This window comes from Fusarium odoratissimum (genome assembly GCF_000260195.1).
Source record: "Fusarium odoratissimum NRRL 54006 unplaced genomic scaffold supercont1.8, whole genome shotgun sequence".
NCBI classification, from domain to species: domain Eukaryota; kingdom Fungi; phylum Ascomycota; class Sordariomycetes; order Hypocreales; family Nectriaceae; genus Fusarium; species Fusarium odoratissimum.
The window spans coordinates 754,330-773,770 of NW_022158694.1; the positions used below are offsets into that span (position 1 = coordinate 754,330).

Below are 19,441 nucleotides of genomic sequence, written 5' to 3' on the forward strand. Positions count from 1 at the left end.
ATGACGTGAAATTTGTTAGTGGAGAGGAGCAAGAGCTCTCCATTTTTGGAAGGCAGCTTGATTCGGGCTGCGTTACTCAACATCAGCAAACTGCCATTGAGTGGCATACAACAATAGATTCTTTGAGTGAATCGGAATAAGAGGAAAACCGAGATAACTTGAGACGTCATAATCTGTTATAAGCTATGGTCTTATAAGCTCATTAGCCTCTCTATCCTGTCTCATCTCAACACACACTCACCGCCAACTGTCATCTTCACCTCACTTCACAATGCCTTCAATAAGCCCCTTCCTACGCACAACGCCACTCTTCACCATATCTCTCTTCCTCCGCCTCGCTCTTCTCTTCTACGGCCTCTACCAAGATGCCCATTCAGCCCTGAAGTACACGGATATCGACTATCTTGTCTTTACCGACGCTTCCCGCTTTGTCGCTGAAGGCTCATCACCATATGCTCGCGACACATATCGTTACACGCCTCTGCTCGCCTGGCTACTCCTACCAACCGTCCGATTCTCCGCTTTTGGAAAGCTAGTCTTTGCTGCGGCTGATCTTTTGGCGGGATGGCTTATTCTGCGCGTGCTTAGACGGAGGGGTATGGATGAAGCCACCGCTGGAGGCTTTTCCGCGCTGTGGTTATGGAACCCTATGGTAGCTACTATCAGCACCCGTGGAAGCTCGGAAGGCCTCTTGGGTGTGTTGACGATAGGTTTATTATGGGCTGTTGAGAGACGAAGACTCAGTCTTGCTGCGATCATTCTCGGGCTATCGGTTCACTTCAAGATATACCCCTTCATCTATGCACCAGCTATTGTATGGTGGATGGACGATGCTCGTTTAGGGAAAGAGACAAAGCCTGCTCCTGCTCCTTCATCATACAAGGAAGCAGTCTCAAACTTCTTCACGCCGGATCGCCTCAAGTTTGGACTTCTCAGTCTTATAACGTTCATGATTCTCAATCTCATCATGTTCTCCATGTAAGTTCTTATACACAAATATCTAAGTCAGCACAACTGACCAAATCACAGTTACGAGACTCCTTTCCTTGTTCATACTTATTTTCACCATGTCACAAGGATCGATCACCGTCACAACTTCTCGCCTTACAATGTCCTGTTGTATCTCACCTCTGCCACTCCCGCTGATGCTGCGCCTTCATTCCGTATCGAGTCGTTCGCTTTCCTCCCTCAACTTCTTCTATCTTGTGTTCTTATTCCTCTCGCTATCGCCAAGCGCGATCTTGCAACATCCATGATGGCTCAGACCTTTGCCTTTGTTACGTTTAACAAAGTCTGTACATCCCAAGTCAGTCACCCTCATCCTTATTGCTCGTCCATCAACTAACATATTATCAGTACTTCCTTTGGTACATGATCTTCCTACCACTTTATCTGCCCAACTCATCTTTCCTCCGTAACCCTAAGCTGGGCATCTCAGCTCTGTTGCTCTGGGTAGTCTCCCAAGCTGCCTGGTTGCAACAAGGTTACCAGCTCGAGTTTCTCGGCATCAGTACCTTCTTCCCAGGCCTTTGGTTGGCCTCGCTCGGCTTCTTCTTGGTTAACTGCTGGATTCTGGGTGTCATCATCAGTGACGGTGCTGCTCGGTCAACACGATCGACCATTAAGTTCCACGTCGAATAAGAGCCACACTGAAGTCCCCCTTTCAAAAAATTGGAAATACAAAAGCAGGCGTGTAGTAAGCGTGAATATTTTATTGATGATGAACATAGCATAAATATTCAGACAATCTTATTCATCGATTATAATACCAAATCGCCAGTATCGTAGAGGGTATATGGAAGCTCGCATCCCCTCAGATAAATTACCTCGCCGTCTTCACTTCCATCTTCGTGACTTTTCAACAGATCCCAAGCAAATTCTTCTCAAAGCCAAGTAAATCCATGCCAGCAATTCCCGTGTATACATGCGCCCTCATAACTCCCAATCTCCTGGGTATGTGGTTTCAATTAACAGCTTCCTTTCCATAGTTCCAAACCTTGAACGCCGTCTCAAAACAAAAGAGTGATGTATCATATGTATAATCCAGCCATATCGATCTTTTGGCTGTCTTCTGCGGTTTAAGATTCACAGTGTTTCATATTGGCATACATTTCTCACTGAATCGTGATGCCTGTCGCAAGAGATCGATAATTCGACAACTTTAGGGATGCGATCTTCGTCCTCGGGGGGTCAGGCGTAATGACCATTCTTCCGTCCTTGTTGTACACGATGTTGCCAAAGGACTCACTCAACTCTGGAAAATGAACATCGGGGCGAACGCGACCCATCTCGGCCAAAATCCTTTCGCTCCAGACGCCAGAGCAAGCACCCTTGCGCATAATAAAAAATGGGTTGAGAGGGGGTAGTACGGAGTCTAATATTCATGTTAACTAGGGATTAAAGGTTGAGCTGCGGATAAACTTACCAAGATCAACAAACCGAATCCTCAGATAAACCACTTCCTTGAGCTTTTCAAGAGATCGAATCGCTGACAGTACCAACTTTTCAAAGGCATCGATAAATCCCATATCTTGAATGCCAGAGCCAGCCTCGTGGAAGCTCGTGTTGTATCGGCAGCAATTCTTGACTGTCAAGTCTAGAGTCTTGAGTCGGGAAGTTCGTGGGTCGGTTGATCGCATAGCCACATCAAAAAAGTGGTGACAAACACGGCCAGTGTAGGCGAAATGCTCTAATGAAGGTAACGCCTCCGCCATTCTTGCACAAATGTGCGTCTTCTGTACGACCTTCGAATAGAATGGTGGCATGACCCCCTCTCGACGATAGTCGCTCTCGAGGCAAAGACTCAAATTCGTGATGTGGCGTGGGAGTTTTGGAAGAAACTCGGCCATAGTAATATAGCTCTTTGACTTTGGTTTACTATAAGAGCCCTGCCACTCGTAAAGGCCTGGTAAAGCATTCAGAACTGTTGCAAAGTCCTGATCGTCTCGCATGAGATTCCACTGGCCCCTCGTGACTAGAGTCTGCACCGATTCAAGGATAGGCAGCGGCTTGTAGATGGCCGGGTCGATCCTCTGCTCGGGAAAGTGAAGAACTCTCGGTGCCTTGCGTCGCTCGCCTCCTTCCAAGGTCAAAACTCTGGCCTGTGGTAGAGTTTGTCCAACGAATTGAAACACTTGCTCAAGGGTACAGTTGTTACCAGGTAAAGTGTATGTCGCGTTAGTCAGTCCTTCCATAGTGACTGTAGGCAGCGTCAGAGTATTCGATAGAGCGACGGGTCCGTAGGTTGGTTGGAAAACAGGAAACCAGATCTCGATGTGCTTGACATATGATTGCAGGTGCTCGTGCAGAGCAAGGTGAACCATAGCATCTTCCAGGCAGTCCACAGTCGCTTTTAGTTTGATATGACGATAAAGCCGTTGCTGAACAAGAATCCGCCAAACATCGCTCACAAGCGCCAACTCGGTCAATTCCCTTCTCCTCGAATGTCTAAGCGCCGTTCCCCAACTTTTTGTAATACTCGATACGGCCATTGAACTTCGCGATGTAGCGGAAACTCGGTACCCGAACAAATGATCCAATATCGCTTCGTGAACCTCAATTGGCAGCTGGTTGAAATCGGTTATAGGGCGAGGGAGAACCACTGGCTCGTTATCGGGGAAAGCGGTAGAGTCAGTGGGAGTATCGTGGTCGGCGCCATGCGAAGAACCACTGGAGCAGCATGGCTTGGAGTGTCGGCGATCAGGGTGAGGAAATGGTGTGCTGCTCGGTCTCGTCGGAGGAACAAAATCGGATGTTTTGGCTTGATCGTGAGAAGGGCTGGACGAGCCGGGAGAGACAGGGTTGGAAGCGGTATTGAGAATGCCATTCAGCATGGACGTAGCCATGATGGAGGCAAATTCTGTATCGGAGTCGGCATCATCGTCTCGATCATCGCTCAGGTCGTTCCTTCGTGATGTATAACTATCTCGGATAGGTAAAAGGGCGGATGCAGGAATAGAGGTAGGACAAGGCGCACGCGGGCCGGTGTGGCCATCATCGGCCGCATCCATAGGTTCACTGATAGAGTCTCCCATATCGATATCGATATCGGTATCTGATTGCAATTCAAGGTTCTCCATAAGATGGCTCCAAGGCCGGCACGCGGTGCATCTCAATAAGGTCGAGCCGGGGTTGGATGATGGCTCTCGAATACAGGATGCAGCGGCGGTTGTTGGATGAAGAGGAGCAGGTTATCCTTGACAGTGAACGAGGAGAAAGAAGTTTATCGGCACCACAAGGTTCAAGGGCTGGAGATTGAACCCCCAAAGTTTCGGTTGGTTCACGGTGGACACAGACGGACGGGAGAGGGAACAGGAGGGATGAGAAACAGGTGATTGACCTCCAGGGAGGGGAATGGTAATAAAAAAAAAAAGGAAATATGATGGGTTGCGATACGACAACCGATGGGATGGGAACCCCGAAACCAGGGTCAGTCAATCAATGAACTCCACGGTTACGGATGAAGGCGACGAGAGGTGATTTTGTAAGATTGAGACTTTGAGTAGGTAGGCAAAGAGAGTTAGGGGAGAAGCAGAAGAAAAGAAGATAGGTAGAGAAGAATTGGGGAATGGAAATGGAGATGGAAAATAGAAGGACGGGAGAGAGGAAAGGATGATGAGCCAGCCGTTGAGTGGGAGTGAAATTGGAAATGAGAGGCGTTGATTAGCAGATGCTGCACGCACTGCACAGCACCGCACTCTACTGAGGTGCACCCTCCCCTCACTTCTGCCTTGCTAACCGATTATTTATTGTTGTTATCATTCTACAACTGAGTAACCCTCTGCTGGGAACTAAACTAAACTAACTTGATTGTCATATTTGTCTTCATTGTCACTCCCTTCAATACCCGTCTCACTACTCAACCAACCAAGCCTAGATTGCGTGGGTGGTTGCAGCGTATATCCAGCCCAGCCCAGGTCTTGTTTTGTCTTGAGTGGCAGTGAAAGTCTTACATAGCCTTGTAAATGTGCATGCTCGCTCGTATTGCAACACGCCCATTCTGATCTGGCCTTTCAAGATAAGGCATCGATACTACCGTACCCGTCATGGCCACGTCGTCACAACACATGACTCTGCTTCTTTGGTAAGTACAGTTGCATCTTGTTTATGCTGGCACAGGAATTGTCCACGACGGATCGTTATCAAAGAACCTAGTGGAGGTCGCGTGCTTAGCGGCAACGGATCCCCACAGCAAGAAGACAAGACAAGACATGTGGGAGTCCAGCTTTATGGAATTGTGGTTGTAACTGCAGGTAACCTACCAGCAACCGTTCTCTAGCAACTATCCGAAACAAAGGAAACCAGATTCATCTTTGTTATCTTGTTCATCTGGTAACAAACGCTGAAATTATGGCTGCTACAGGTTCCAGCGCCAGTAGATAAACCTTAGCACCTCCACTCTCCTCTCTGCACAACCACACATGGATCACATCCAATCCACCCAAGCCGACGGACGCCTCACTTTGCCCAGATGTGTCACCTAAGTCCTCAGCCCAGCCTCTGCCTTGGGTAACTAACGCGCCGACTGAATCAGCAACCTATCACGCCATTGGGCACAGGGCATCCCCGAACTCTATCAAGCATCCACCCAATGGTCAGATTCTACCATCTAGAATAGCCTCTCGCTCGAGCCAGCGCATCATGATTTCCACAACAACCCCCTGCAAGACCCTGAAAGTTGTTCATCTGCTAGCGCCGCGCCAGGCGCGATCTCCTCGGCTTTGCTTATTTCCCGTTTCTCCTCCTGTTGATGCGTTATCGATTCGTTAGTCTTGGACGCTATCAACGATTCATTCCAAAGTCGGTTTTTTATTCGAGGGAGCAGCCAAATGGAGTAAGTCTTTTGTCTGGAACACAATTGATTGTCTTGAGATGCCATTCAATCCAATGCTATGATGTGCCCTGTCCCTAGGGAGCAAAAAAGCATGAGATCTTCAATTGGACAGCTGAAAAAGCCAATCAAAAGTCTCCTATGCTTATCATAAAACTGTCTAAGTGTTTTTGTCACTTACGATCATGGTGTCATATTCAAGGTAGCATCAAATTTTGATTATCATCGCGTACCCTATATCACCGTGCGTCGTCATTCAACTTTGAGTAATCGTAACCCATGAGGCAGTGCATTGTCAAGAAGGTAACACTTTTCTTATATGCTGACTTGTCGAAGAATATTGGCATATTCATGATCTTCCTCAACTACCGATGATCTTCTTCTGCATGACGATCCCTGTCATAAATAGCAATAGTTTGCAGATGCTCCATAAGCAAATGCCGAATCCATATCTCCACGTCTTGACTCACACATCGACACTTCTTCAAGTGCATCAACATACGATATCTTGGTTTTATGAGCAGAGCTTCAATGGTGTCTTTATTGAATCAAAACAAGTATCATTTCCCTGAAGAAGAATCAATGAATGTTCATCGACCTCCAATTCTTGTCAACGAATAAAGGTCAACATACAACAAACAACAATCTGACATTCCCAATAGCCTTTTGGCTTATACGTCAAAAACAGGTATTCTATAATCTTATCGTGTTTGTAAATTAGATAATTCTTGGATGTTATTGCCTTCCTTGACCCATCAAAAGACCGTCTAGTTTCCAAGGTATACGGCAACTAAAAGACCTCCAGAATATGGAAGCGTAGTGAGCTTGAAGCCATTGGTAGTGTCCTCTAGATAAGCCATCAGGTCCTTATAACCTGCCTTGGCAACCTCAGTGTTATCAGCAACTACTGTAGCACCTGGCTTCATGCGCGGCCTGACGAGCTTGAGTGTAGGCAGAGCCAGAGGGGTCCAAACTGCAGTTTGGTTAGTAACACTGGACAAGAGAAGAATGCTTTCCTCGCCATGGGGGCTGACTCACTGTCTAGGAGTAGGAAATCCACTTGTTCTGGCAGATCGGTCTTGAGCGTCTCTCGCAAATCTCCCTCACGTAATTCAATAAATTTCTCAATATCATCACCAGCTTGACTCCAGTACTTGCGAGCCTTGAAAGCCTTGGTAGGTTCATTTTCAGTTGCAATGACCTTGCCTGGCTGCGACCCAGCATTTTGAGAAACTGCCAGAGCTAGGTAGATAGTGCTAACACCAAATGATGTCCCAGCTTCGACAACGAAACGTGCCTTCATAGATCGCAGCAGGAGGTATACATAGGCACACTTGTCAGGATCCAATGCGACAAACTTGTCAAGTGCGGTAGAGGCAGGTCCATCTGTGCTGACGTAGGGCGGCTCATCGAGGGCTTGCTTGTGAAGGTCTCGAAGAAGCTGGATAGTTTGAGAGCTTGCGGCTATAGAAGCCAGAGTTGTTTCGATAGAAGCGTAGTCAGGCATATTGGAGTTCAATAGGCAACTGCACAGATGGTTAAGTGATACAGAACCACTAGTTAATTCAAGAGAAAGTCTGGCCTTTATGTAATTCGAGAGTCGGACTCAGGCTGGGGCCGAGGTTTATATCCGTTGATGCGTGAGGAATCAATGTGGAACCTGCAGTCATGGGAAGGCGTTGACGAAGTTAACCCCGCTCCTCGGCGTCAGAAGTTATCGACCGGTGCCGAACTCGGGATATACTGCTCCTTGAGTCACTCGAAGAGAGCAAAAGTTGAGTCATCGGAGCAACGTAGATATATGGAAAAGCAGTGTGTTCTCAAATTTATCAAGGTTCATTGGACTTCTCAGATAGCGTATACCACCAGGGAGTATCAGCATCGATAGTTATCTAGCCATCGATCAATACTTACAGTCTCCTATAACTGTAATCCCTCAATTAGATATAGAAATAGAGAAGAAGGACAAGATTTCTCGAATAACTCTCAGATTTTAGTCCAGTTCACGGTTCGCACCATTTTTACTTCTACTTATATACCTGGAGTCGCCTGTTGCACAAACATGGATCACACTGACAGCCAGAGCATTCGAAAACTTTTCAATAACAGAGAGTCTGATAATTAGAACTATATATACAACTTCCGTTACAGTCGCAGACTATAGGTTCACCTTTAGTCCTTGTTAGTGAAAGATTGATCTTGATCCCTGACTTGACGTTGTGAATTTCGGGACACTCTGGACCTTTGAAAGATAACAAAAGGAATAAAACCTTTCAAATCGCAATATTTACTTTACAAAACGCATCTAAAACCGGTTTAGGACTTCAGTCACATAGGGTTCGGGGTTTACGTTGTCATTTATATCCTAGCTTCACTAGTTTTGAAATAGATGGAAATATATTTATAGACATCTTCCTGAAATTACGTGATCCAAAGACATCATGAGCACATCATAAGCTTTGCTTAAGAGTACTCACTAATCATAGGCTATATCTCTTCCATATGGCAGAAGACTGTACCTAGCTGACTCAGAGAAAGAAATAAAACACCATAACTGCAGTCCAGACAGAGATTATTGAAAACAATACGAATTGAAGATTCAAATGGTTCTGAGAAAGGGCTTGTAATTGAAAAAATGAAATTATCTGGTTCCTCTCAGGGCCAGATTTAGGCCAAGCCAGCATTGCATCGATCCTTTGCAACATGGTGTGAAACTTTGTAGTACAACAAGTCCTGGGGGCAGCTGGTATGAGCCATTGAATCGAAAAGAGAGACAATAGCCTATAATTTACTGCGAGTTCATGAAATAAAAAGCCAATTTGTTCCTTCAGCGTTCAACAAATATGGTCAATTTGGTTTAGCTGCCCTGGAGATGGAGCACAAACGCTGCGGTGACAGCTCGCCTTTTATGATTACACATTGAACCTCCAAACCTCGATCGTTTGGGGGCAGTTGGAACGGAAGACGTGTCAGATTTCATTTGTAATAACAACCTGAGGGCAAGGCTGAATAGTGCAGAGGTGCCTCAAATGGAGCCATGTGATGATATCGGTGGATAAATCAGTAACGAAAGTGCTATCGGGATACTGGGCGTAATGGATGACATGCATGTTTTCGACTATTACATTAGATGCTGTGTCGAGCAGACAAGAGAGAGACACTGAGGAATGATTAGAAGCATGTTAATCCCGAAAAGGGGTTCGGGTAAGAAATGGCTAAAACTTCGTGTGTCAAACAACGAAACGTTGCTTCTGAAACTACTTATGGTTAAAGAAATGTTTGGAAGGATAAATTCAAGTCTCAAGGGAGTATTTTTTATGGTTATTTGGGAGATTGAGTTAATGAAGACTTTAAGTTGTAGGGATGAGAAGGATCCGCATCAAGCGCAGACTGCAACAAGAACAGCAGCAGTTGGGATAATGATACATGTACGCATGCAGCTTTGACAACGAAAAGAAAGACATAAGTTCTTAACTATCAGTCTTGGTAGTTCTAGGGTCAATTCTGACCTTCTATATGTGTATCTAGCAGCCTTGACTTGCCTTGGACTTCATTTTCGAAGTCTCGAAATACGGTTTCGGAAATTTGATATAACCTTGGCAACATAAAACAGTCACATGGGGTTTCAACTCAGTGGGTGATGACTTATGAAACCATAGAAGGCGGTGTATACTCATGCGTGTAGAATATGGAAGGTAGCCGTGACATTCAATCTCCGGCTTGGGCCGTGTGATATGGAGGCCAGAATGACATATCATCGTCCAGATGACAAGAAGCCTTGATTGATAATGGACATCAATCAGACTTGAGCAAGAGCCTCTCCACGGTACACAAATCAGTTGCCGCTTTTCCGTAGTGTCGTACATATGGCAGTTTTCCCGGCAGAATGACTGGGCCGCCAGTGAACAATGGATGATATAGGGCAAGGATGTCTGTGTGTCAAGTCCGTCTCGCCACGATCTAGACTCCATAGATGCGATTCTGCGGGTTTCAGAACTTCGTCAGCTCAAAACATGTCAAGGCCCGACTCAAAAAGACGATCGTCGGTTTTGGTGTGTCTCTGTGTTTTGTGTTAATAAAAAGTGAGGTAAACATATTTTGTCAGTTGTTGTTTTGATAGACCCAGAAAATAGCCTTTGATAGGTCGCTTGGCAGGGAGGGTTCAGTAAGCGCGCTCCTTCCCTTCAGTGATCCCTTGTGTTATTAGTCATGAGCAGCTGCTTCAAGGGCATCGCATTCTGAATCATAGTCAATTCATCCATGCATGTGAATAAAAGAAGCTATTCCCAAACGCAGACGCAGACAATGATTCCACAGCTAAAGACTTCTACCGAGGTCATCGCTTGTTGGTTGTGTTTCAACCGTGCCAATCCCGGTCGTATCCAGTGTCGTCCCAATCAAAATATCGATCCATGATCGATGACACAAATCAGGTGAATCGCCCTTAGCTGCTTGTCTTGTTCGAGAAGGTCGACTTCTTTGATCGGTCCCAAATCTGCTAAACCATGCCCTTAGGTCATTTCGCTGACCTTCACCTGCTGAGCCACACCAGAATTCGATACAGCACCTTGCTCCCTGGTTGTCTCCGAGACACGCTTAGCCCGTGACCTGCATGGCGCCCTACCTATTATATCCCCGACAGCCCGGGGTTAGCACCCCCCACGATACTCATCGTCCGTTGTACTCGGCCGTTAGAGCCCCTTCAGGATTGCCAAAACAGCCCCTTGGTTCTGTATATTTGCGACACTGAGCCATGGATAAGATCTTGCAAAGGGGGCGCACGCTAGAACAAAATGCAAACTTTTTCTCCGACATACGACAGACAAAACAAAACAAAGACTATTTGCACACGTATCACCTCGAATTCAGAGACATCTGGCGTTTGTTAACACGGCGCTTCGAATCAGCGTCGTTTGGATATAAGACGCCGCGTGGGAAGAGACTTCAGCAGCCAACCAAATCGACTTGTGCCTGGCAGGTCCAGACGCCAAAGCCTAGTGGCACTTGTTTCAAACTTGGGATTGACAGGGGTAGTCCAGGGGTCGTCAAGCGCCGATTCTTGGAAGGGCTTGGCTGGTTTCCAGTGAGTGGATCTTCCGTGATGATGTGACATTGAGATTCAGTACTGGCCGCCAATCATACTGCATTATCACGCTTTCTCGACTTAGCAACAAAACCGCTGTGATATTGCCAATGTGCATTGTTTATGGGTATTATCGTTAGTTGGGTCTTGGCCTGGCGGGCAAGATTCATCTCAAGATACTTGACAGCCTGGGGATGTGATGCAAAGACTAGCTGATGGCAGGAGTCGGCTATGATCATCCTCGCATATGCCCTGGATGGAGGCTTTTGGATTTTCGGATTTTCCCTGCCCCTTGCTTGAAGGCAACAAGATTACAGATAGTGATGAGCTAATCGTGCCGCTACCAGCACTCGAAGCACTGACCGTTAGCTAAGTACAACTACTGTACTACATGTGACGCGCCAGCTCTTTGATTTACCGTGGTGAGAGGCGGCATTTGCTGCATATCATTGGCGGTACTTCAATGGGCCTGCGGGTTGTGGGCAACGACAACGGTTCTTCTCGCCCAACGCATTGCGGAAAAGAACAAGGGACGTGCTGCTATTGCGGTCATGATTGTTGCTTTCGAGAAACAGTAATCAAACGCCAATTTTGGATATACCAATCAGTGATGGTAATCGAGCAGATGCCCTTACAGTTACATACGCTATTATAACTGCTTCAAAGCAATTATGGTTTCGTCGTCGATTCGATGCCACCACAAGTGTGCCAGATTTTCGCATCCCCCAGCTCCTGTGGCAGAGCTGACTATAGTGATTCAAGTTAACGAGCTGGCTGAGCAAGCATGAGCATTGAAAACCCCACCGAAAACAGAAAATCTTGATGGTTCCAAGGGGTTCTTGGAGTGAGGCCCAGGCGTTTGACTTGGCGACTGTAGTCGTACAGGCTTCATCCCACTAAACTAAACAACACCTCCAGGCCCTTGTCCCTGACGCCGAAGCCCTGGATCCACGGCCCCTAGCGCCTCATCCCCGCCATGGATCTTGCGGCTCCCTCCTGAAGCAACGAAGCTTGATCTGAACCTGTTGAAGCCACCAGTGAGAGGCCGTTATTCTATTGTTCGGTTTTCTCCTATTAAACCCACATCTCCCACCCATTGTCAGCTGCTGGACGGCCATTCTCATTCTATTGTTCGGGTTATTCATTGTTGGAAGACGTCTCTTTGACTCTTTCATTATTTTCTCATTCTTCCTTTCCCTTGATTTCCTTTCCCTCTTTGTGCTGCTAGACAGTCCCATTTAGCTTGTTAATCACCATCCTTTCATTGTTATACTGAACAGTGTATCGCGAACTTGCGAACTAACACGACCGATCCTTATTCAACAACAAGAGAGGAGCGTTGATCGCACAACTCCTCTAATAGCACTCTTTTACTGCTTTGTTTCCAACTCAAAGCTTACCTTCATTACTTTTCGACATTCAATTTATACGATCGAGTTGCCAACTGAGTGAAACGGCTGGAACCACTTCACTACTCTCACTTCAACAACATATTTTTACAATTAAACCACAAAACGAACGATAAATCTATCAAAATGGCTCTCCTAAGAACTTTCCTCGCTTCCCTGCTCGTTGCAGCTCCCTTTGCTGCCGCTGCTCCTATCGATGTTGCCGAGACCCTGGGTGATATGGCCGACAGTATCGGAGGTGGCCTTGGAGGTGAAGCCGATAAGAAGATGGGAATTAGCGCTTTTCTTCGACCTATGCTCAAGAACCCCGATGCTCTCAACGTCATCCCTAACCGATATATCGTTGTGTACAATGATACCTTTGACGACGATACAATCAGTGCCAAGGAGGCTTCCTTTGCGGCCGCTATCAAGAAGCGAAACCTCAACAAGCGAAGCTCAATCGGCAAGGCCATGTCTACTTCAATTCAGTCATTCCGCATGAACAAGTGGCGTGCCATGTCTCTCGATGCCGATGATCTTATGGTTCAGGATCTTTGGAACTCTGATGAGGTTGCATATATCGAGGCCGATACCAAAGTTCAACTTAATGCTGCTATTGCTCAAGTTAATGCCCCCCCTGGACTTGACCGTCTCTCTCACGCCAAGGTCAACCAGGACACCTATGTTTTCGACGACTCCGCTGGTGAGGGCATCACTGCCTACGTTGTCGACACTGGTATCAAGATTGATCACAGCGAGTTCGAGGGCCGTGCCACTTTCGGAGCCAACTTCATTAACAATGTTGTAAGTAATCAGAGAGTCGTGAACAGTTACAGAAGAGACGAAGCTAACTGAATATAGGATGACGATGAGAACGGTCACGGAAGTCACGTCGCTGGTACTATCGGTGGTGCTACCTTCGGTGTTGCTAAGAAGGTTGACCTTGTTGCCGTCAAGGTTCTCGACGCCTCAGGCGGTGGCAGCAACTCTGGTGTCCTCCAGGGCATGCAGTTCGTTATTGACGACGCCAAGAAGAAGAACCGTGTTGGCAAGGCTGTTATGAACATGTCTCTTGGCGGTGACTTCTCTCAAGCCATCAACCGTGCCATCGAGGCCCTCTTCAAGGCTGGCATTGTCCCCGTTGTCGCCGCTGGTAACGAGAACGTAAGTGACCAACTATCTGATATGATTCGTAACTTAGCTAACAATGTTTCCAGCGCGAGACTGCCCTCACTTCTCCTGGCTCTGCCCCCAACGCCATCACTGTTGGTGCTATTGATGCCACCACAGATGAGCGTGCTGATTTCTCCAACTTTGGCCCCGAGGTCGACGTCTACGCTCCCGGTGTTAACGTCCTCAGTGTCGGTATCAAGTCAAACACTGACACCGCTACCCTCAGCGGTACCAGCATGGGTATGTCTTCCTTTTCCACCGCTATCAAGTCAAGTCTCAAACTAACATGCTTCGTAGCCTCTCCTCACGTTGCCGGTCTCGCCGCCTACCTCATGGGCTTCCAGCAGCTCGACGGTCCTGCCCAGGTCGCCAGCCTCATCAAGAGTCTCGCTGGACAGACCGGTGCCAAGGTCCGAAACAACGTCCAGGGCACTACCGACAGCATCGCCAACAACGGCAACCAATAGAAGCAGCAACGCAGCAGCAGCATCAATTAGGGAATCAGAGACAAGGGAAAGCGGAATTTTTCTTATACCACAAAAATATTTCAGGATAATTGGCCACTTGTACAAACCTGAACCATTTATGCCTCGTGTATGTATGGGATATAATTTAGGGTGTCATTTATGAATCATCTCAAGTCATGTGTACCAGGAGTTTTCTTTGAGGCTTGGAAATAGCCTAACCGAGCGTGTTTGTTACTATAGATGGTACGTAATGACATTATAGACCTTCTAGACTACCATTTGCCTCACGTCAATGCATAAAGTGACGGGTTTGACGTGCGCCACTTAGTGAATCAAGAGCCAGCTGACATGATATGAAAAGCGACTCATGTTGCTCGGGTTATAAGAAGACTTAAGAGCACGAACTTAGGCCGAATCCAACTAGTACAAGAACCTGCTAGGCTGATAATAATTAACCATAATCTAGGACATTTTATTATATCATCATTCTAAACTTATCTAAGCGTTTTCTCAAGATCAAAGGCCAAAGTTTCTGCCATCATCTTGTTAGCCTGCATCTTGATGCCTTAAAACAGAGCAGGACGATGTAACCAAACCCCCTGAATGATGGGCACGTCCATCGACAAAAGATCGGCTAAGGCATGTCCCGCCGGTAGTGTAACAGCATATCGCACCAACAGCATCAAAGGTGAAACCTTGCCCAGACGCATTTCATGCCTTACTAGTAATAGCACGTCCCAAAGGAGAAAGTATCGCCAAACACGGGTCGAATCAGAGATGAACTAATTTTTACAAGGATGAAATGTTTGCCCGCCGCCACCAGTCTGTCATCCTCAAGATGTCGAGATAGACTTGTGGCGTGACGTCGCCGTGAGGCGGAAACCAAGAGCAAGAGATATTTAATTTTCGCACTTCTTCGGCACAATCATAGTCATGGAAGGACTCGATTGCAATTTGACATCCGTGCAGGAGTTGAGTTGGGTATCAAGACAAGAGACATCACCAGTGGGTGAACGGGGGACGAAACTTGAACTGCAACGCGCGCTGTATCGCGCCGCTGCAGGTAGTATTAACAAGAGTATAAAGCCCAGCAATATGCCGCCGAGCAGGTCCAGCCATATGAGGACCATTGCTAAATGTGGTATGTACGTTAGGATATCGTTAAAAAGGTTCGTGCCGTGAACAAAGCAAAACAAATCGGCGCGCATAATATTACAATTCTTCGTGACCCGTGATCATGGGGGTAGCCTTCTCGCCACCTGGTAGGAAGACGCTGGCTTCCCTAAAGATAGTATCGAATCTGGCTCCGAAGATCCAAGCGGTACCGATCTGTGGATCGGGTGTTAGTTGAGTACGGCCTTGAGAGTATGGGGCTGGCGTACCATAAGACCAGAAATGCAGACCAGAGCTGCAATGACAACACCAAAGAGAACAAGAGTCTCGCCTCCGTCCATAGTTGGCTCCTTGTTTTGGACCTGGGCCTGAGTCACAGCGAGCTTCTTGGGGTCCTGCTTGGGGAAGAGAGTCTCGATGAATTGCTCAATCTGGAAATCATTAGCGAACGGATATCAGAGATGTTGAAGAGAAAGGCATACCTTTGCACATTGAGCACTGATGGCAAGGAAGTTGGGGTCACGAGGGTCGTTCTTCTTGGCGATTTGTCGGGCATATCGCTTGAAGACCTCACATACTGTGTAGAGGTTTTGTGTGCACTCGAACATGATCTTGCAGGCATCACCCTTTGTGATCTTGACGTTCCTCTTGAGAACCTCAGGGTTGCGGAAGACAAGCTCCAATGTCGCAATGGCCATGCCTTGAGGAATAGCAACAAAGTTGAAAACACTCTGGTCCTTGATGCCCGCCATGTAGAACAGACACTCCTCACTGTGCTTCAGCGCATCGAGAACCATCGCTGAGACACACTCTAGGGCCTTTGTTTGCTGGCTGGGGTCGAACATATCTTCCCACTTCTCGACGTGCTGGCTCCAGATCTCCTTGGGATACCATCTTCGGCCATCTTGCCAATCTTCATGGATATCTCGAATGATGTTGGTCTTCTGGAGGAATTGGGCCATTGACTCGGTAAGAGAAGGACGCTCAGCAAGCTTGGGGTTAGCCAGCTCTGACTCAACAAACAGACGCGTGAGGCCTTCGCCAACGAGACCAGCGACGTAATGGCAGTACAGCTCGTACTCCTCAATAGTCTGCACACCGTTCTTGATCATCTCCTCGTTTTGGGCATAGTCAGCCATGCCATTGCCCATCTTGCGAGTCATTTCCTTGATGATCTGGTAGTAGGGGGCCTTGATCTTCTTGAGCTCTGCAACGACCACATCGAAGTGCTCCAGCAGCTCCTTATCCTTCTCCTGACTCTCATGGAATTGCCAACCATCTTCTTCCATGGTGATGTGGAAGTTTCTAAGAAGGGGAACCTTCTTATCCAGGGGGATGGTCATGTCATCCTCGATGGTGTCTAGGCCACGGAGGCAGAGGTAGAAGAGAGTGATGGGGACGAGGAGTTCGTGGTTAAGCTCTTGAATGACAGCCGCAAAACTGCGACTTGTCATGTCGAGGTAACGAAAGCATTCTTTTAGCTCTGGGGACTCTGTGCTGGGATCGCGCTGGTGGACGGGATCATGCCAGACCTTCCTGGAGCATTGTTAGACATGTTCGTTTGGTACGAGGGCCGAGAGGATATAAACTTACCATTGAATGATCGATCGAAGCTGGTAAGGGTGGAAGAGGTAGTAGAGGTAACCCATCTTGGCGGTGGTAGCGTGAGGGGGTAGAGAAGGCAGAAGTGAAGCGCGTGAGAGCTTGAACTGAACAGTGCACGTCTTGATACAGACGTACAGAGTCAGGGAAACGGGAGGAAGCAAATGTTATATATCAATTAAGTTGCGACCAGGTCCCGGAAACGTCTTGGGTGTATATCTTCACCACGAGATGCTTGGAGAGGAAAGACGAGAGGACAGATGGGAGAAGCAAAATAAGACTGGTTGACCTCCGCTCCGGATAAACCCACAAATTATGCACAGAGCTCAATTTCTCGTCCGGTAGGGTGGGTGCTGCCGACCCTTATAGAGCGATCGTGCCGATAGGGGCATAAGCGCCGCGCTACATGCATCCACTGTCGTATTCGGATTCGATGACTGGATTGGTTCCTGAATGTGATTAGACTCTTGTCACACTGCAAGTCATTAATTAATTTCAAGCCTCCCATCATTGATCTGCGCTTATGCAACAACTGGGTAGCATCCGGAGGTTGGTTACAGTTGATCGGATCTCGCAGCCTGTCAATCAGCCGGAACTCCGGTTACAACACCGCCCCCGAATAGCAATTCAAATGCCGGTCCGGACGCCGTAATGGTGTGTGTTCAGGTCGAATGATGAGGCGAAACATTCAAGCGAGCTGGCCTTACCCCAGGTTCAGCCCAGACAATGTCCTAGATAGTGAAACATAACTTCTAGGGTACATCTCGACCTGTGATTATTTTTCTCAATCTGTGGATGTTAAGTTATCCAGCATTACGCAAGTTTCTGGCCTCATTATCGCGCAGGGTCTCTGGATTCGACGACTCTTGCAAGCTATTTCCAGATCATAGAATTGCTGGTCTTGACTCTTGTCCCTAGTTACCAAGTCTAATGTGTTCTAGATCCCAGATCACCAGCGGCTCGGTCAACCCATGGACCCTTATGCATGTAGACGATCCGGGCCTCCTGACCGCCCAGCCGGATTTATCCAACGCCGCTAGGAGTGATAGCAGTCTTGGCCCAGTATGTGACAATCACAGTAGTGGAAAATCCTTAGCCATGACGATTCATCTTCTGCAATTATCCTAATTTGATATATCAGGTCTCTTTACACCGTGAGGCGCCGTTAGCTGAACCTTACGTTACCAGGTTTGTAACGACATGCGGCGCTCACTGGTCTGAGCTACTTAGGTGATAAGGATGGCACAAGACATGTCCAAGAGTCTCTAAACTAAATTGATATTGTTACAAGCCGAACACAAGTCGTGGGAACCCCTCTTGTCGTCCGAATACCCTGGAAACCTATATCGATCATTGATGGGGATACAGTCCGCACAACACGGAAATTGTGTCCTGCCATGAAATCTTAAACTAAAGGCTATCGGATCTGTATCGTTTCGAAAGGTTTGAGGTTCGTTCTTGAAAGTGATAAATCTTGGAAGTTCTAGATCTGGATCGTGCTCATGCTCTATATTCTGAGAACAATATCCACGCAAGTGCATGGTGTTAGAGGCTTTTGGAGCTTCCAATAACTCACAGGAAACATGAGCGAGGAACCGGACATAGTGACCTTGAAGCCCATGTCAATCATAAAACCAGCCTGGGCGAAGTTGGTAGGTAAGGTATGGTGTTTCAGTGCAATAAGAGCATGTTCACTTCTATGTCGAGCTTTCCTATGCCCGAGTCAAACTGGGCATTCTCATTCTCATTCTCCCCGACTTCCCACTCTCACAAACCATCATTCTTCTGCTTTCCATTGGACCTCGACATAACATCTCTCGGAGCTTTATCATATTTGCATTACCAGCAACAGTATGTGGACCCTGCTAAACAAACCCAAGCTGCCACAGGTAACTGGACAAGCCAGTTCGCGACCTGATGAGCTCAGTTTCGTAATCTTGGGAACCTCAAGTGTTGAAGCAGCTGAAATCGCCAGCCTGTTGGAAGCGGAGCTCAGACAGGCACATCATCGATACAAGCATTGCACCGTTGCATCTCCAGCAACATGTTTAGCGGCATTGAAAGCGAACTCAGCAACTCACGTTTTCGTCATATTCGACGATGTCGTGGGTGATGTTGAGGACACAGTCTCAGACGAGTTATGCGACGAAAAGACTCTAGGAATTGCCGCCAAGTCAGCTATCATAAAGTTCTGCGTCAATCGGGGGATCCATTGCACCTTCTCCAGTCACGGAAACTTCTATCGACACGACGGGAGAAACTGTTTCTGTGACAGTGGTTTCAAAGAAGAGGCCGAGCTAAACATCGAACTGCTCCCAAACTCTCTTAGTACATATGTTTTTCATCAAGTTAGTACAGTGGCACCTCTGTCCTTGCTCAAACTCGTACAATGGCCAGTATCTAGCACGCAAGCACGAAAAAGACGCCTTCGTTCTACGCCTTCGTTCACCTGTTTGGGATCATAATACTCAAAGCTTCCTTCAGAACTATGAGCGCACGCTTGTACGGACAAATAACAAGCATAATAGTTGGTCGGTTTTTGCACGATCTTCGACCTGCTGCGGTATTTCTAGCAATTCATAAAGTGACAGGCAAATTCAACTTCACTAACCCAGGCACTGCTACAAATTACAGCGTGCTGGCTCTGTTACGGGACGAACTCAACCTCAAAATGAGCCTCACGATATTGCAGGACTTGGACCTGAAGGATGCCTAGGCGCCCTACAGAAGCGATTGCAAACTGGATATGACCAAGCTGCAGGATGCTCTGAAAGTTCGGGGG

The 19,441-nt window shown here is 47.3% G+C and overlaps 6 protein-coding genes across 7 annotated transcripts; 3 read left to right on the top strand and 3 right to left on the bottom strand.

Moving 5' to 3' along the window:
• Positions 1-28: 28 nt before the first annotated feature.
• On the top strand, positions 29-1,832 carry FOIG_06050 (GPI mannosyltransferase 1). The gene is made up of 3 exons (XM_031205011.1): positions 29-978; positions 1,030-1,306; positions 1,357-1,832. The coding sequence occupies exons 1-3, from the start codon at positions 272-274 to the stop codon at positions 1,639-1,641; spliced, it is 1,269 nt and encodes a 422-aa protein (XP_031065260.1). The 5' UTR covers positions 29-271; the 3' UTR covers positions 1,642-1,832.
• On the bottom strand, positions 1,354-4,620 carry FOIG_06051 (uncharacterized protein). The gene is made up of 2 exons (XM_031205012.1): positions 2,426-4,620; positions 1,354-2,374 (listed from the first exon to the last, which is right to left on the bottom strand). Exons 1-2 carry the CDS (start codon positions 4,077-4,079, stop codon positions 2,115-2,117), a joined length of 1,914 nt encoding a protein of 637 aa, XP_031065261.1. The 5' UTR covers positions 4,080-4,620; the 3' UTR covers positions 1,354-2,114.
• Positions 4,621-6,276: 1,656 nt separating this feature from the next.
• Positions 6,277-7,523, bottom strand: FOIG_06052 (uncharacterized protein). Its single transcript, XM_031205013.1, has 2 exons — positions 6,869-7,523; positions 6,277-6,803 (listed from the first exon to the last, which is right to left on the bottom strand). Exons 1-2 carry the CDS (start codon positions 7,335-7,337, stop codon positions 6,598-6,600), a joined length of 675 nt encoding a protein of 224 aa, XP_031065262.1. The 5' UTR covers positions 7,338-7,523; the 3' UTR covers positions 6,277-6,597.
• Positions 7,524-11,318: 3,795 nt separating this feature from the next.
• FOIG_06053 (uncharacterized protein) lies at positions 11,319-14,222 on the top strand. Its single transcript, XM_031205014.1, has 4 exons — positions 11,319-13,108; positions 13,166-13,468; positions 13,522-13,717; positions 13,775-14,222. Exons 1-4 carry the CDS (start codon positions 12,449-12,451, stop codon positions 13,942-13,944), a joined length of 1,329 nt encoding a protein of 442 aa, XP_031065263.1. The 5' UTR covers positions 11,319-12,448; the 3' UTR covers positions 13,945-14,222.
• Positions 14,223-14,353: 131 nt separating this feature from the next.
• Positions 14,354-16,993, bottom strand: FOIG_06054 (squalene synthase). 2 transcript variants are annotated; one of them, XM_031205015.1, is made up of 4 exons: positions 16,651-16,993; positions 15,540-16,593; positions 15,327-15,488; positions 14,354-15,273 (listed from the first exon to the last, which is right to left on the bottom strand). In XM_031205015.1, the coding sequence occupies exons 1-4, from the start codon at positions 16,704-16,706 to the stop codon at positions 15,157-15,159; spliced, it is 1,389 nt and encodes a 462-aa protein (XP_031065264.1). In that variant the 5' UTR covers positions 16,707-16,993; the 3' UTR covers positions 14,354-15,156. The 2 variants fall into 2 exon arrangements, with proteins under 2 accessions (XP_031065264.1, XP_031065265.1); XM_031205016.1 differs by having other exon boundaries at positions 14,354-15,488.
• A 317-nt stretch (positions 16,994-17,310) lies between these two features.
• Positions 17,311-19,375, top strand: FOIG_06055 (uncharacterized protein; the record flags this gene model as incomplete). Its single annotated transcript, XM_031205017.1, has 4 exons — positions 17,311-17,315; positions 17,601-17,721; positions 18,540-18,832; positions 19,294-19,375. 4 exons carry the CDS (start codon positions 17,311-17,313, stop codon positions 19,373-19,375), a joined length of 501 nt encoding a protein of 166 aa, XP_031065266.1.
• Between the last annotated feature and the right edge of the window lie 66 nt (positions 19,376-19,441).

What these genes read in the sequence shown, in the direction of transcription:
- FOIG_06050 (XM_031205011.1), top strand. Translation starts at nt 272, where the DNA reads ATGCCTTCAATAAGCCCCTTCCTACGCACAACGCCACTCTTCACCATA. An exon ending in AATCTCATCATGTTCTCCAT is followed by an intron (nt 979 to 1,029) that starts GTAAGTTCTTAT and finishes ACCAAATCACAG; the next exon opens with TTACGAGACTCCTTTCCTTG. An exon ending in ACAAAGTCTGTACATCCCAA is followed by an intron (nt 1,307 to 1,356) that starts GTCAGTCACCCT and finishes ACATATTATCAG; the next exon opens with TACTTCCTTTGGTACATGAT.
- FOIG_06051 (XM_031205012.1), bottom strand. Translation starts at nt 4,079, where the DNA reads ATGGAGAACCTTGAATTGCAATCAGATACCGATATCGATATCGATATG. An exon ending in GATTCGGTTTGTTGATCTTG is followed by an intron (nt 2,375 to 2,425) that starts GTAAGTTTATCC and finishes CATGAATATTAG; the next exon opens with ACTCCGTACTACCCCCTCTC.
- FOIG_06052 (XM_031205013.1), bottom strand. Translation starts at nt 7,337, where the DNA reads ATGCCTGACTACGCTTCTATCGAAACAACTCTGGCTTCTATAGCCGCA. An exon ending in GGATTTCCTACTCCTAGACA is followed by an intron (nt 6,804 to 6,868) that starts GTGAGTCAGCCC and finishes ACCAAACTGCAG; the next exon opens with TTTGGACCCCTCTGGCTCTG.
- FOIG_06053 (XM_031205014.1), top strand. Translation starts at nt 12,449, where the DNA reads ATGGCTCTCCTAAGAACTTTCCTCGCTTCCCTGCTCGTTGCAGCTCCC. An exon ending in CCAACTTCATTAACAATGTT is followed by an intron (nt 13,109 to 13,165) that starts GTAAGTAATCAG and finishes AACTGAATATAG; the next exon opens with GATGACGATGAGAACGGTCA. An exon ending in CCTCAGCGGTACCAGCATGG is followed by an intron (nt 13,718 to 13,774) that starts GTATGTCTTCCT and finishes CATGCTTCGTAG; the next exon opens with CCTCTCCTCACGTTGCCGGT.
- FOIG_06054 (XM_031205015.1), bottom strand. Translation starts at nt 16,706, where the DNA reads ATGGGTTACCTCTACTACCTCTTCCACCCTTACCAGCTTCGATCGATC. An exon ending in CTTCGATCGATCATTCAATG is followed by an intron (nt 16,594 to 16,650) that starts GTAAGTTTATAT and finishes ACAATGCTCCAG; the next exon opens with GAAGGTCTGGCATGATCCCG. An exon ending in TCAGTGCTCAATGTGCAAAG is followed by an intron (nt 15,489 to 15,539) that starts GTATGCCTTTCT and finishes AATGATTTCCAG; the next exon opens with ATTGAGCAATTCATCGAGAC.